Source organism: Phalaenopsis equestris, unplaced genomic scaffold (assembly GCF_001263595.1).
Source record: "Phalaenopsis equestris unplaced genomic scaffold, ASM126359v1 Scaffold001307, whole genome shotgun sequence".
Classification (NCBI taxonomy): domain Eukaryota; kingdom Viridiplantae; phylum Streptophyta; class Magnoliopsida; order Asparagales; family Orchidaceae; genus Phalaenopsis; species Phalaenopsis equestris.
In genome coordinates, this window is record NW_018165746.1 from 1,341,545 (window position 1) to 1,356,478 (window position 14,934).

Here is a 14,934-nt window from a genome sequence, read left to right on the forward strand (position 1 = left end):
TGACAAGATACGCCATGGACACGTTTTTATATTTAATTAATTATTAATATAAAAATTATATATTTTTTAAATTATTTCTTATTAAAAATATCCCAACACAAATTATGCAAGAATAAAATTTAATTTCATAAATATCGTGCTTTTGAAAATTAATTTTTAAAATTAGATATAATATGTTTTAAAAGAGTTCATCCAACTTATAATCCAATTTATCTACTATAATTTAAAAAATCCCATGATCACAAAGAGGGCATTACCAATGCTTAGCTTCGATGAATATTGGATGCACATTCAATGATCGATTTGACAAATGCTAGAGAGAGCTTCAACATGAAGAGAGATGAGACACTTTCAACTACGAGGTATAATTAAGGTTATAAGCATATTTATAATTTCTAATTCTTAATCCCATTTTCTTGAAATCGTGTTAAGCTCGCGTTTAATGCGTTGTTGTGGTGTGTAATGAACATGTTCGGGCCTGAAAAAAATTAAGATAAATATTTTGCAGTTTAGAGAAGAAAATGTCAGACAAGTGTCAGTGTTCGATACGTATCTGACATGAGCACAACACATTTTTAGAAGTGTCGGTACTACATAGATGTCCGCTCATTCCAACTCCCTCTACAAAAAACCTCTCACTACATGCCACCTTCAATGTGATTACATTGAAGAAGCAACTAGATATCACTTCCTTACATGTGATTATCATTGTACATCTGATAATACTATAAGCAAAATTTCAATGTTCGGGTGCCATAAAACAAAAACTAGACTAAACTAAGAATAGCTGAATTTAGTTTTCTAGTAATGATATGGCACTAGAAAATAAAAACATTGCGGTAAGCAAAGATGAAGAAAAAAAGAGAAAATAAAATTAAATATCTCGTGTAAAAGAAAAATAGATTTATATTATTTAAAGCAACGATCATATCAAGCAAAACCCCTTTAAAAGTTAAAACACTTATATTGCAGATTGAGATAGATTAACTTTTGACCATATTTGATGTGAAGTGAGCAATATTAGCATTAACCATCACAAAACAACTTGCTGCAACCATATTGAAATCTATATCCAAGCATTATATAACTTACAATAGAAGGATAGCAGCAGAAATAAATGAACCTCATATTAAATGTTCACAAGTAATAAAACTCAATAATTGACAAGCAAAAAGAAATAGTATCTCCAACTATTCACCCACGTTATAATTTTCAATATCTAAAAAGCAGGACAAAACTAGAATTAACAAGGAAGCTTTCTTACGTTTCATTGTCAACAATTATATAGGTAAATGGTGAATTTCCCTCCGAGACCTGGAAGATATTTCTTAGGTTGAGAAATCGCCAAAAAGACAAGTGGTTTACTAATAGTTTCTTCCTATGTAGCTACATAACCAAAGAAACAAAAGCCAAAAAGAAAGGACCACATAGGTAGATATCAAGTCCAAAGCCGGGAAACTGCGTCAATATCAGAAATTAGAACAAATCTGTAAATATTATAAAGCAGTTTCACAAGAACTGTTAGCAGTTTTGTTGTCATTCAAACATATGAGCAAGATTTTTTAGAGATTATTCCACAAACAAACTTATTCTAATAGAAAACTCTTAGTCATATTCTTATTAGCAGTTGCCATTCCTACCAATAACTAAACATTCAATCACATAAAATGTACACGAGATATTCTATTCCAACAATATTTTCACCTTAACAAAATATAAGATAAAAAAAGTCTAATCAAAGAATTCCACTGACTACATAGTATATGTAGGCAAATTATCCGATCAATATAAATCTCCACCAAAAGGTTGAGCTATGAAGGATGATCCAAGATAACTAAACAAACAGTGTACTTTCCCAGGTTCAAGTAAATCAATATCAAAACTGAATCATTATTTGATGTTATCCGATCTAAACGATGTGGTTCTTCCTCATAAGTGAAGATAGAAAGCTTAGCTCCACCAACAACAACAACAAAGCTTAGCTCCACCGCAAGGAAAAAAATAACCATAAAGAAGTAACCATATTTGACTCCAGCAACATCAATTATTCTACATTAATGAGTTCACTCATCATTGTCATCAAGCATCTAATTCTTAATTATACTTGCCTATTGAGGGTATATACATTAGTTGCCTTTATTAAATTCAAAACAGCATCATTCCCTAAGACACGATTCAGATAAATGGGATGGGAACATCTAAGGCAACTAAACATGCCAAATTATTTCAAGAAATGTTGCATTATGTTAACTGACAACCCTTAGTAGGAGGGACAGCAATCCTTCTGTATGAAGTAACAACTGAACATGTGCATGCATTAAACTCACTTTTCTCGCAAATGATTATTTTTGGTTCTATATTTTCCATATAATTGAACAGCTTTTGAAAATTTATCCTCAACTGAGTTCCTTAATCAAGTTTTTTGCTCCATAAGTAGCTTACGCAGAGAAGATGATAAATTATAGATTCAGTAGGAGCTTGTGAGCAACATAAGAAGAATAACGATTGAAGAAAAGTATAACATAAAATGCAAGTTTGAAGAATTCAATAACTACAAGTTGTTTAGAGTTGAATCGTGAAAAGTAGCCGAATAAACAAAAGATCAAAAGAAAAAGGTTGTATAAGTTTTCAAACTCGATCTCAGATTCAGTTTTGAATGCAGATGTAGTCTAAAACTGATATTCACTTGTACAAATAAATAGTTGTTGCCGTATAATCCAAGTTCAAATCAAAATAAAAAATATTGTGGCTGTATATTCCAAGTTCAAATCAAAATAAAAAATATGCTCATTACATTTATATTCTTCAATATTTTCCTCATCAAGATGCTGAAATTCATTAGTGTTCTGGACATGGGGAATACTTGTATGAGGGTTTTGGGAGGTTATACAACATTTCACTTGATGCCTATAACGGAAAGTGTTTGTACCAAAGATTGATGATTTTTCTTGTAAGAATTTACGACAAATGTAAGTATCAACTTCTTCTTTTGTTCTTCCTTTATTTGATAGCACGTGGACTGAGGAGGCCAACCTCATAGAATTCAATAAATTTCATCAGCCATATTTATTGATAACTATAGTGCACCCACTGAAAATAACCTGAGTGACAAACATGGTTAACCAACCCTTTACTAGTAGCATGTCTTTGATTGCCATATTTTTCGAAACCACGCCACATAAGCTTATTAGTAGAAACAGATTCTCCTTTACTACCAAACATTCCACCCACATAGGCTAATCCACTTGTAGCATGTCTTTGATTGCTAAAAACTATCAAAAACCAAAATTAAAATAAAACAATAGCGGGAAATACTCAATTAGAAATATTCTTATCAGTTGTCACAAAATCTATCAAAATTCATTAGTCCTAAAAACTTTGGCGTTAAAACCATAAAAATTTTTACAACCAAATGGACTAAAAAAAAAATTGCATCGATAATACCAATATTCATATGCATAAATAATTTGTATAAAATCAAAACAAAGAAATGAAGTGATACTAAAGTAACCCAAAAAAAGAACAAAAGCAAAGTATTATTATTTTTGCGGGAATTTGGAAAGAAATAACAAGAGTTCATAAAACTAAAAAAAAATGACACAAACACAAACAAAACCTAAGAGCGAGGGCAAAAGTGACTTCTTCCGGCGGGACAGCAGGAGTGAGGATGATCGAGAGGCTACAGCAACATTAGGGAGGCAGCTGGGAGGAAGGTTGGCAGCAAGGGATAGGTAGGGAAGGCTTCCAGCATTAAAAGGGGCTGCTGGGAGGAAGGTTGGCAGCAAGGGATAGGTAGGGAAGGCTTCCAGCATTAAAAGGGGCTGCTGGAAGGAGGTTCGGTAGCAGAGGAAGGCTGTGGATGGAGCCGCAGCAACAGGTAAGGCTACTGGGAGGGGGGTGCAGCAGTAAGGAAGGACGTTGGGAGGAAAGCCGGCTGCAGGGAAGAATTTTGGGAATGAGGGTGGTTGCAGGGAAGACTGTGGGATGAGGTGCAGCAGCAAGGAAGGCTGCCGGGAGGATGTACTGCTGCGGGAAGAAGGAACAAGCGGGGATAGTCACCACCTCAAATGAGTTACAACCGGAGCACCTTCTTGCCTTCGGATACAGCCTTACGAAGGGGAGAAACGCCCGAAGGAAGAATTTTGAAATCAGAGATAACCAAGAACTAACCCTAAGCAAGCCAAAACAACAAATATATAATAGCTAGCAGATAGAATAGGAAGTAGGGCTCCTCCACTTGGGCAGCAAACAGAATAGGCAAAGGAGGAGGGATCGACAAACAAAAAAGGCAAGGGACGCAATTGGGTGGCACTTCCCGCCTCATGGGAGCGAGAGACAGGCTGGTCCAACCTCCAGCTGGACCGCGGCAATTCCTGCTAAGCCTATTGGTCGGTTCAAATAGGCCCTAAGCCCCATCCCGTGTCATGAAGTATCATGAACACTCTACTAGAGATTATTATAATTTCGTCTAAATTAGCTTCATACTCATATTGAACAAAAATAGAAACAAATTCTAATTTTACTGTAAAATGCCACATGTGCCCCCAAAATCAGATATACAGTTCCAATACCAGACTAGCTTTTTTACAGTGATGTAAAATTATTCAACAATCATAATATGCTTAAAAAAAGCAACAATCACAACTCCATGAAAAATCTCACAGCAGATTCATGGACAAGATGAGCTAACTAATACGTCTTTTAGGACTTCATATAAGCCATATATAACTAGCCAAGCCTTCGCTTAACAAAGAACAAACGAGGTTAACAAGATGTATTACCATGTCAAAATTATCACATAAGCTAACCATTTATAATACAAATCTGCAGTATTTATTTTTATTATATTTCTTTAAAATTGTAACACTGTCATTGCCTGCTCGTAAGCCCCAAATGCAAAAAATTAAGTATTGTGTTAGGCAGTCGACAACCAACGTAAAATTTTTGTAGAAAAATCATGAGATGAACAATTTAAATCTTTGTGTACATGATAGGACGTCCCCTGGAAGCGCGCACTGTACGGTCTGAATACAATAAAAAGTGTACAAGGGCCACTACATCAATGCCCAGATATAGTGTCAAATAAGAGATGATTCCCACATTATGGATGGAAGCGGATAAAGAAGTTAATCTATTAAACTAATATTAAGATATGAACTTAGAATATAGGTACTCTCACAAACAAATTAATGGAATTAGTAGATGTTATGGTTAATCAGAAGATAACCATCTTATGTATTCAAGAAACTAAATGGGTTAGAGAAAAGGCTAAGAAGATTGATAGCATAGGCTTTAAACATTGGCATTCAGGTAGGAGTCACGGCAGAAATAGTGGAGTAGTTAAATATAAAAATTTGAAAGATAATTTTGTAAAAATTAAAAGATTTTAAGATAGAATTATAGTCCTAAAGATTTTTGTTGATAGTAAGATTTTTAATGCTATAAGTATTTATGCTACTCATGATTTAAATGGACATGTCAGTAGAGTGGTAGAAGATTTCTTAAATATTCATAGTGGCTACGATTTTGGAGTGACGAATGAAGAAGGGAGAGTCATTTTAGATTTTGCTTTAGCGTATGATTTTTTTAATACTAATACTTTATTCAAGAAAAGAGATGAATATCTTATTACTTATACAAATAAATCTAATAAAACAAAAATTGATTATTTTCTTATGAGAAGAGATCGTCAAGATTGTAAAGATTGTAAAATCATTCCAAGTGAAGATTTAAGTACCGAACATCGATTATTAGTTCTAGATTTTAAAATGAAGAGTTGTAAAATAAAGAATGTTATGACTCCTCATCGTAAAATTAGATAGAGAAACCTAAAAAGCACAAATAAATTATTTTTATGAATAAAATTCAAGATTTAAAAATTTGGGATGTTCTTAAAGAAGCAAATGGTATGTGTGATGAAGTAACAAAAACTATTAAACAAGTAGCAAAAGATGTACATGGAGAATCAAAAGAAAAATTTTCTATAATAAAAATAGTTAATGATAGAATAATAATGTGCAAGAAAAGATAATATAAGAAGTTATGTTATAAAAATTGATTACATTATAAAAGCTTAGAGAACTGGGAAACATATCAAACGGCTCGCAAGAAGTCTAAAAGAACAATCTATAAAGCTAAAAATTTTGCTTTTAGTAATCTTTATGATATATTAGATACTAAAGATGGTGAAAAATATAGGTATAAACTAACCAAACAAAGAGAATATAAAAGTAAAGATTTAATCCAAGTAAAATGTATTAAAGATGAAAATCAAAACGTGTTTTTCATAGAAAAAATATTCAGCATAGGTGGGTGAGTTATTTTGATAAACTTTTTAAAGAAGTTTTTGAAAATACGATCGACCTTAATGATCTTGATATCGTTAATAATAATAAAATATTTCATTTTTACTGTTGTATTAGCAAAAAAGAAGTTGGGGAGATTTTAAAAAAAATAAATGGTAAGAAAGTCTGTAGGACCTGATGATATCCTAATTGAAGTGTGGAAATATTTAAGAGATTTGGGAGTTTCATGGCTTACTAAACTCTTTAATGTTATTTTAAAAACTAAAAAGATGCACAAAGAGTAGAGGAAAGTATTTTGGTCTCCATTTTTAAGAATAAAGGGGATGCACAAGAGTGTGCAACTTATAGAGAAATTAAGTTGATGCGTCATACTTTAAAATTATGTGAGAGGGTAATTAAACATAGGTTAAGACGTATTACAAAAATTTCTCATAATTAATTTGGTTTTATGTCGGGCAGGTCTATTGTGAAAGCTATACATTTATTGAGAGGTTAGTTAGAGAAGTTCAAAGATAATAAGGAGGATCTACATTTGATTTTTATTGATTTAGAAAAAGCTTACGATAAGGTTCCAAGAGAGGTCCTTTGGAGCGTTCTTGAGAAGAAAGGTGTTGATATGACTTATATTTAAGTCATTAAAAATATGTATACTAGAGTTGTTACTTGTGTTCGAACTGGAGGATTGATTAAATATTTTCCTATTTCTGTTAGATTACATCAGGGATCGGCTTTAAGCCCACATCTTTTTGCTTAGTTATGGATGGTCTTACAAGAAATTTACAGGAGGATGTACCTTGGTGTATTCTTCTTGCTGATGATATCCTTCTCGTAGATAAGACGAGAGAAAAAACCCGACGAGAGAAAAAACCCGAAGGTCTACATTGGAGTCTAAAGGCCTTCATTTGAGTAGAACTAAAATTGAATGCATGGAATGTAATTTTAGTAGTAGTAGCTCTAGTGATAGAAGTGTAACTTTGGGTGATCAAATTATTAAAAGGTGTGAACAATTTAGATATCTTGGGTTTGTTGTTCAAAGCGACGGTGATATAGATGGGGATGTTAATAGTAGAATTCAAGTTGGTTGAAATGGAGGAATGCTTCAGGTTTTTCGTGTGATAGAAAAGTACCGCTTAGACAGAAAGGAAAATTTTATAAGAGGGTGGTGAAACCTGCAATGCTCTATGGTGTTGAATGTTGGCCTTTAAAAAAGAAGCACGATACTAAGTTAAGTGTTGCCGAGATGAGAATGATTAGGTGGATGAGTGGCTTTACACTTTAGAGACAAAATGCAAAATGAATATATCAGTGATAAGGTTGGTGTAGCTCCAGTGAAGGATAAAACTAGAGAGAGTCATCTTAGATGGTTTGGTCACATTAACCGTCGACCATCTGATAATCCGATTAGAAGAGTAGATGCTTTAGATTTGACTTATGTTAAGAAAAACAGAAGAAGATCAAGGAAGACTTGGGCTTATTGTATAAAAAATAATCTTTTAAGTTATTAGAACTAAATGAAAATACAACACCAAATATGACGCAATGGAAAAAAAAGATTCATGTAGCCGACCCCACACAGTGGGATTAAGGTTTTTTTTTTGTTGTTGTTGTTGTTGAATAAGTATTTATGCTCCTCAAATAAGTTTAGATATATGTTCAAAAGAAAAATTCTGGAATGACCTAGAAAAATTAATACAAATGATATCTCTTGAAGAAATAATTTTTATTGGAGAAGATTTAAATAGACATGTTGAAAGAGTGGTAGAAGATTTTAAAAACATTCATGATGGCTATAGTTTTTGAGTGATTAATGAAAAAAGTATAACCATATTAGATTTTTCTTTAGCGTATTAATTTGTTATTTCTAATACTTTACTTAAGAAAAGTGAAGCATATTATTACATATAAAAATGGATCAAATAAAACACAAATTTTCTTATAAGGAAAAGAGAGAGATTGTCAAGAACATAAAGATCATAATATCATTCCTAATAAAAATTTAAGTACACAACATCAATTAGTAATTTTGGATTTTTAAGATGAGTTGTAAGATTAAAAAGACAATGAAACATTGTCATAGAATAAGATTAGGGCACCTAAAATACACAAATAAAATTATTTTTATGAGTAAACATCATGATTTCAAGATTTACAATGTTCATGAAGAAGCTAATTATATGTGGGATAAAATAACAAATTAAAGAAATGACAAATGATGTACTTGGAGAATCAAAAGAAATTATAAATAAAAAAAGTTCGTGGTGAAATAATAATGGGCAACAAAAGATAAAATATAAGTTGTGTGATAAAAAAATAGTTTAAATGTAAAAGCTTAGAGGGCTGTGAAAAATATAAGGTGGTCCATAAGGAGTCTAAGAGAAAATTTTGTAACGCTAAAAATTCTATTTTCAGTGAACTTTATAATATATATATATATATAAACTACGCAAACAAAGAGCAAAAAAAGTAAAAGATCTAATTCAACTAAAGTCTATTAAAGAAGAAAATCAAAAAGTGTTTTTATTAGAGAAAGGTATTTAATATTGGTGGGTGAGCTATTTTATAAATTTTTCAATGAAGTTTCTGTAAATAATATCGACCTTAGTGATGTTAACATCATTAGTAATAATAAAAAATTTTATTTTACTGTTGCATTAGTAAAAAAGAAGTTGATGAGACTAAACTCTTTAATATTATTTTAAAAACTAAAAAAGATGTCTGAGGAGTGGAGGAAGAATATTTTGGTCCCTATTTTTAAGAATAAAAAGGATGCACAAGAGTATGCAAATTATAGAGAAATTAAATTGATGTGTCATGCTTTAAAATTATGGAAGACGGTAATTAACATAGGTTAAGACGTGATACAAAGATTTCTCATAATCAGTTTGGATTTATGTTGTGTCGCTCTACTATGGAAGCTATACATTTATTGAGAGGTTTGATGGAGAAGTAAAGAGAGTAAGGAGGATCTACATATTTTTCTTGATTTAGAAAAAAACTTTCGATAAGGTTCCAAGAGAAGTCTTTTGAAGAGTTCTAGAGAAGAAATGTGTTAATATGACTTATATACAAGTCATTAAAGATATGTTTACTAAAGTAGTCACTCGTGTTCGAACAAAAGGAAGATAGACCGAGTGTTTCCCTATTTCAATTGAATTACATCAGGGATCGGTTTTAAGCCCATATCTTTTTTGCTTCAGTTATGGATGCTCTTACTGGGCATTTGGAGGATATACCTTAGTGTATGTTTTTCACTGATGATATAGTTCTTGTGGATAGAACTATAGAAATAGTTCTAGAAAAACTTGAATAATGGAGGTCTACATTGGAATTTAGGTCTTCGTTTAAGTATATCTAAAATTGAATACATGAAATATAATTTTAGTAGTAGTAGCTCTAGCGACAGCATTGTACCTATGGTTGATCAAATCATTAAAAGGTGTGAATGTTTTAGATATCTCGGGTCTATTGTTCAAAGTGATGGAGATATATATATGGAGATGTTATTAGTAGAATTTAAGTTAGTTGGTTGAAATGGGAGAATGCATCGGGCCTATTGTGTGATAGAAAAGTCCTGCTTAGACTTAAAGAAAAATTTATAAGATAGTAGTGAGATCAACAATGCTTTATGGTGCAAAATGTTGGCCATTAAAAGAGAAGCATAAAACAAAGTTTAAGTGTAGCTGAAATGAGAATGTTTAGGTGGATGAGTGGTTTTGACACTTCGAGACAAAAAGCGAAATAAATATAACCTTGATAGAGTTGGTAACTCTTATGGTGGATTAATATTAGAGAGTGTTGTCATAGATGGTTTGTTCAAATTTAATGTTGATCAACAGATGAACTTATTAGGAGAATAAATGCTGTAGATTTGATTTATGATAAGAAAGGAAGAGGTAGACCTAAAAAGACTTGGGCATATTGTATAAAAAATGATCTTAATTTATAAAATTAAATGAAAATACGACACTCAATAGGACACAATGGAGAAAAGGATTCATGTAGCCAACCCCACTAAGTAAGATAAAATCTTCATCTTGTTGTTGTTCTTGTTGTATATTTCTTCACAATTGAGAATACACTCTTTTATTATATTTTTCTTTATCATTGTTCTCTTCTTTCACCTATATCTAGGGACACTGATGTGTGTATTATAAAGAAGATTGATATATAGCCATTTTCAATTCTTTCTATTCTAAAATGGTATCAATGTCATGGCCAAGAATCATTTGATCTTCTTTAAACACCTTATTGATGTTGTCACTTTGAGCTTTTGATCTCAATTAATATGCTCTTACATTTTCCATTTAATCTGAATTATATGAAATTTATTGGCTTCTCGCACTGCAAGAAGAAACCTAAACGCATTTTCGTCAAGCGTTGAGATATTTGGCCTCTAATTTTTGTAAACTTGGTTCATCTTTACAATTTATCTATATTCCTTAATGGTGATTGTGACAATGAATTTTATCCTTAATATATTGATGAATGCCTGCATTTTTTATCAATACTTTTCAATAGTGCTACTAGTTGAAATCTTCGACGATGTACTCAATTAATGATGTTTTGAACGTTTATTTTGGCAAGGCAATGATATCAAGCCTGAAAGAAATAGTTTTGATGCTCAGGTGTCAAACATATAGGGATCAATTCTCTTTAATGACAAGCGATAAAAATTGACAAATTGTTGAGTATGTTTTATGGAATTTATAAAATCCTCGAAAAGCTTCTAATAGAAAATTTATAAAATTAGACATAAAAATGATACAAAGCAAACTGTATAACACTTAAAATGGGTGGAAGGCCCATAAGGTTTCCCAATAAAGTTAGGTGATTCACATGAATTGTTGTCATGACCAGAGGGACCTCACAAATCTGAGAAGTGGTATCCAAAAGGAAGCAGAGGGCCTTACAGGGTGAAATACAGAGCTTAATTCTAGTTGTGATCACTCAATGGCAATTCTACTCTTCCACTGAAACAAATGAACGAATATCATCCATTCTAGGCTTAGTCATTAAATTTTTGAAAGACAAACCCTGATATCCTTTGGTGAGTAAAAATTATTCACCTATGGATATGAATAAAATATGGATCAGACAAACATCAAGACACTTTTTCAAAAAATAGCTATCAACTTTAATATGTTTTAATTCAAGCTATTTTTAAAACAAAATAATTAAAAAAATTAAAAAATTTAAAAATAATCATAAATTAGTTTTCAATAAACATGAGAATTATTATATTTTTAACTTTGTACTAAAGCCATTGAAATCTAACAATTTTTAGTGTACTTTATATTAATTATTTTTTAAAAACAAGCTTGCAAGATGGCAAATCAAGTTAAAATTGATTCAATCTTGGCTCATTAGCTTATCAAACAGCTCACAATCCGGTCATCAAGCTAATCCTAAGTCATCTTATGAGTCAGCTCGACTTTGTTACACTCTTAAGATGAATTATTAATATAATTGAATCTCATATTGTATTTTCCATCAATCTTTAAATCTTCCAACATAAATTTTAGTCATAGCAATTAAAATATTCTCATTGACAGATCCAAATTTAGCAGCTGCACTAACTATTGCCATCGTAACCTATTTTTTACTAATCCAAATCATGTGGCTGCCACCTAGGAGAGCAGCATCTTGAAGTTGATCTTTTATTTACTATAGGGCATGATCTACGTCTATGTACAACTTCAAAACTCATATTTTCCCATTTTTTAAATAGAATTCAATTGCCCGAGGCTCCCTTCAAGTATTTTAGAATGTGATATATTTGTCACGATATGATTCTTCAAGGTTGAGTATGAATTGTCTCATAACACAGATAACAGAAGAATATCTACCTAATATGTGATGAGTGGATAAATCTTCGTATAAACTTTTGATAAAACGTTTATTCATTATTATGTTTTATGGGGCATCTCCAAACTTATAATTGAAGTCCATAAAGCTTTCGACAGGCTTCCATCCCAACTTACATTTATATTTAAACAAGTTTGTTATGCATTATTATTGTGATATAAAAATTTTATATCGAGTATGCAACATCAAAACAAAGAAAATAATTTAAACCACCTAATTCTTTGAGTAATATTTTCTTTAAGTTGTTCATTTCTTCCGCATTACTACATGTCATGATAATATTGTCAACACAAACTAGTAGCAATGAGACTTTTCTTAAAGACATGTAGTGTTTAAATAATGTATGCTCTCCTTGACTTTATTTGTATCTCATGTTTAATTATTACCTCAGCAAGCCTCCAAACTAGGCCTTGAAGATAGCTACAATCCATACAATATCCATTATAGCGTCATAACTTATGTTCTGTATTTTAATCAAAACATAGTATTAGATCCACGTATACTTCCTCCTCTTAAATCATTATGTAAGAAAGCATTCTTAACACTAAATTTTTATTTTTTAACCCATATGGTCTGTTAATGACAAAATAACTCCAATAATGTCCCCCTTGGTAATAGGAGTAAAAGTTATAAGATAACGAAATCCAATATATATAAAGTGTAACCTTCAGTAACAAATCTAGATTTATACATTTTTAATAAGGTATCTGCTTTGTACTTTACAGTAAATACTCATTTATGTTGCAGTGCTTTTTTTTTCATCAGGTAAATTCACCAAATCCATGTTCTACTTTGAAGAACTTCAATTTTCTTTTTCATAGTAGTATTATAGTTCTTATTATTTGATATCTCAGAGTTTTTCTTAAAGATAGAAATAGTATGAAAGCACGTAAAGACTATTTTTGATGATTATGAAAAAAAATTAAGTAATAATAAACAAATGTAGATGATGTTCAGTGAAAGTTCTTTTATGCTTTCCAAAAAGACTCGTTTACATTTAAGGGCAAAAAAGCCCTTCAGTATATTCAGTGAAAGGAATTAATTTAATTGAGTAAACATTGTAGATTGAGAGGTTGCTTTTTTTCTGGAGTAAGCTTGAAGTGTTTGCATAGAAAGGTTCAAGTATAAGTTGGATTAAATACAAGTAGCTAATTTTAGAACTAATTAGCAAGGGTTATCTAAAAGAAAAAAATTACCCTTCTCATTTATGAATAATAATTCTTTATGATTGTTAACAAAAAAGTGTTCTCAAAAAAAATCATAATAGCAAACATGCATTTCTTATGAAGGTTTTTAGCATTTGTTTCCCTTTGGTATGGATATTAGGTGGATAAATCGATATATGTAAATAAGATAGTACATGATAACATTATGATCCCTAAATGTCATTATGTATAATCGTCAATAAAAGACAAACCATTGAGCCCTTATGATAGTAGGTGCGGAGTATGAACCCTAAATGTCATTATGAACATGAGTAAAAAGAATTAGGGTTCTATGTCATCTTTTTTAAAAACTTGTAAAGTTATATTTTGCAAGTTCACAAATAACACAACAAAATTCTTCAATAATGATTTTTTTAATAACTGAGGAAACATAAGTTTCAGAAAAATAAAGGATGAGTGACTAATATATAGTTAAAGCCAGATTTTTCTTATCAGATTTAAGAGTCCTTAAAATAAGAAATAATAATAAAGGTTATATGAAGCTTTCTTGATTGTTGAATTATTCAGAATGACATCCATTTTTTTATCTAGTACACTCAACATTCCCTTGTCCAACTCCTATAAGTTCCAATTTGAAAAATAAAATACAACACCGCACATACAATCTTTATTTAGCAATAAAATGGATGATAGTTTCATCAATAATTTACATACATGAAAATATTTCTAAATATGTGGGATTTAACATAAGAATCTATTTTATCAGACACAATTGTAGAGGATATATCAGCCGTAATTGTTTTCTTGTTGCTCAAATAAAAGGTAAATAAAAAAAAATTTGTAATAGGAGCCGGTCATATGGTTTGTAACTCATGAATTAATGATTCAAGAGCGAACAAATAGGCAACTCTAATACTTAAAGGCCATGAGAATAGAATGTGAAGTATGAAGATGCTAGAGTGCAGATATGCCTATCTTGAATATCCTTTCCAGTGCTCCTAGCAAGTTTTTTAGCCTTTATTTTCTTCATTGTGGAACTCGATGGATGATTCATTAATGAAAATGTGGAGAATAGAATAATTACTTAAGATCCTTGATAGAAGAGCGTGTTGGGTCAAAGCTCTTACGTGAGTAGCCTTTGATACAAAGGCCTGTTGACCTCTATATGCAAATTAAAGGTGGTTGAAGGAAATGAAAATAATGGGCGGAAGGCAAGACACAGCGTGCATTTAAGTTGAAACTCTTTCAAATTCACATGCTGCACAAATAAGATCGTGTCAATGCTCTAGCATATTGAAATTACTCAAGAAAAGACTTTTGATGATTAATTGATCAAGCACGATGAAAACAACAGATTGTTGACGCGACATGCGCAATTTGAATATGAATCATCTCAATTGTCGACAAAGTTATTCAAACAAACTTCGTTCACAAACCGAATTGCACCAATGTGTCCAGAATGACAAAAAAAAACACATATTGCTTGAAACTAACTTGAAAGACGTTGAAAGAAAATTCAAGACAAGAAAATATAAATCCACATATGTGAAGAAGAGAGTACATGGGAGAGGGTTTATATATATATATATATATATATA

At 31.2% G+C, this 14,934-nt stretch overlaps 1 protein-coding gene across 3 annotated transcripts in view; it reads right to left on the reverse strand.

Annotated features, from left to right (window-relative positions):
• LOC110033870 (ketohexokinase-like) overlaps positions 1–14,934 on the reverse strand; it is an 89,574-nt gene that overhangs the window by 34,966 nt on the left and 39,674 nt on the right. For all 3 annotated transcript variants that reach the window (XM_020738015.1, XM_020738016.1, XM_020738014.1), the window contains one exon: positions 1,265–1,314. In XM_020738015.1, coding sequence (XP_020593674.1) covers positions 1,265–1,314 — 50 coding nt within the window. The remainder of the gene's footprint in view (positions 1–1,264; positions 1,315–14,934) is intronic.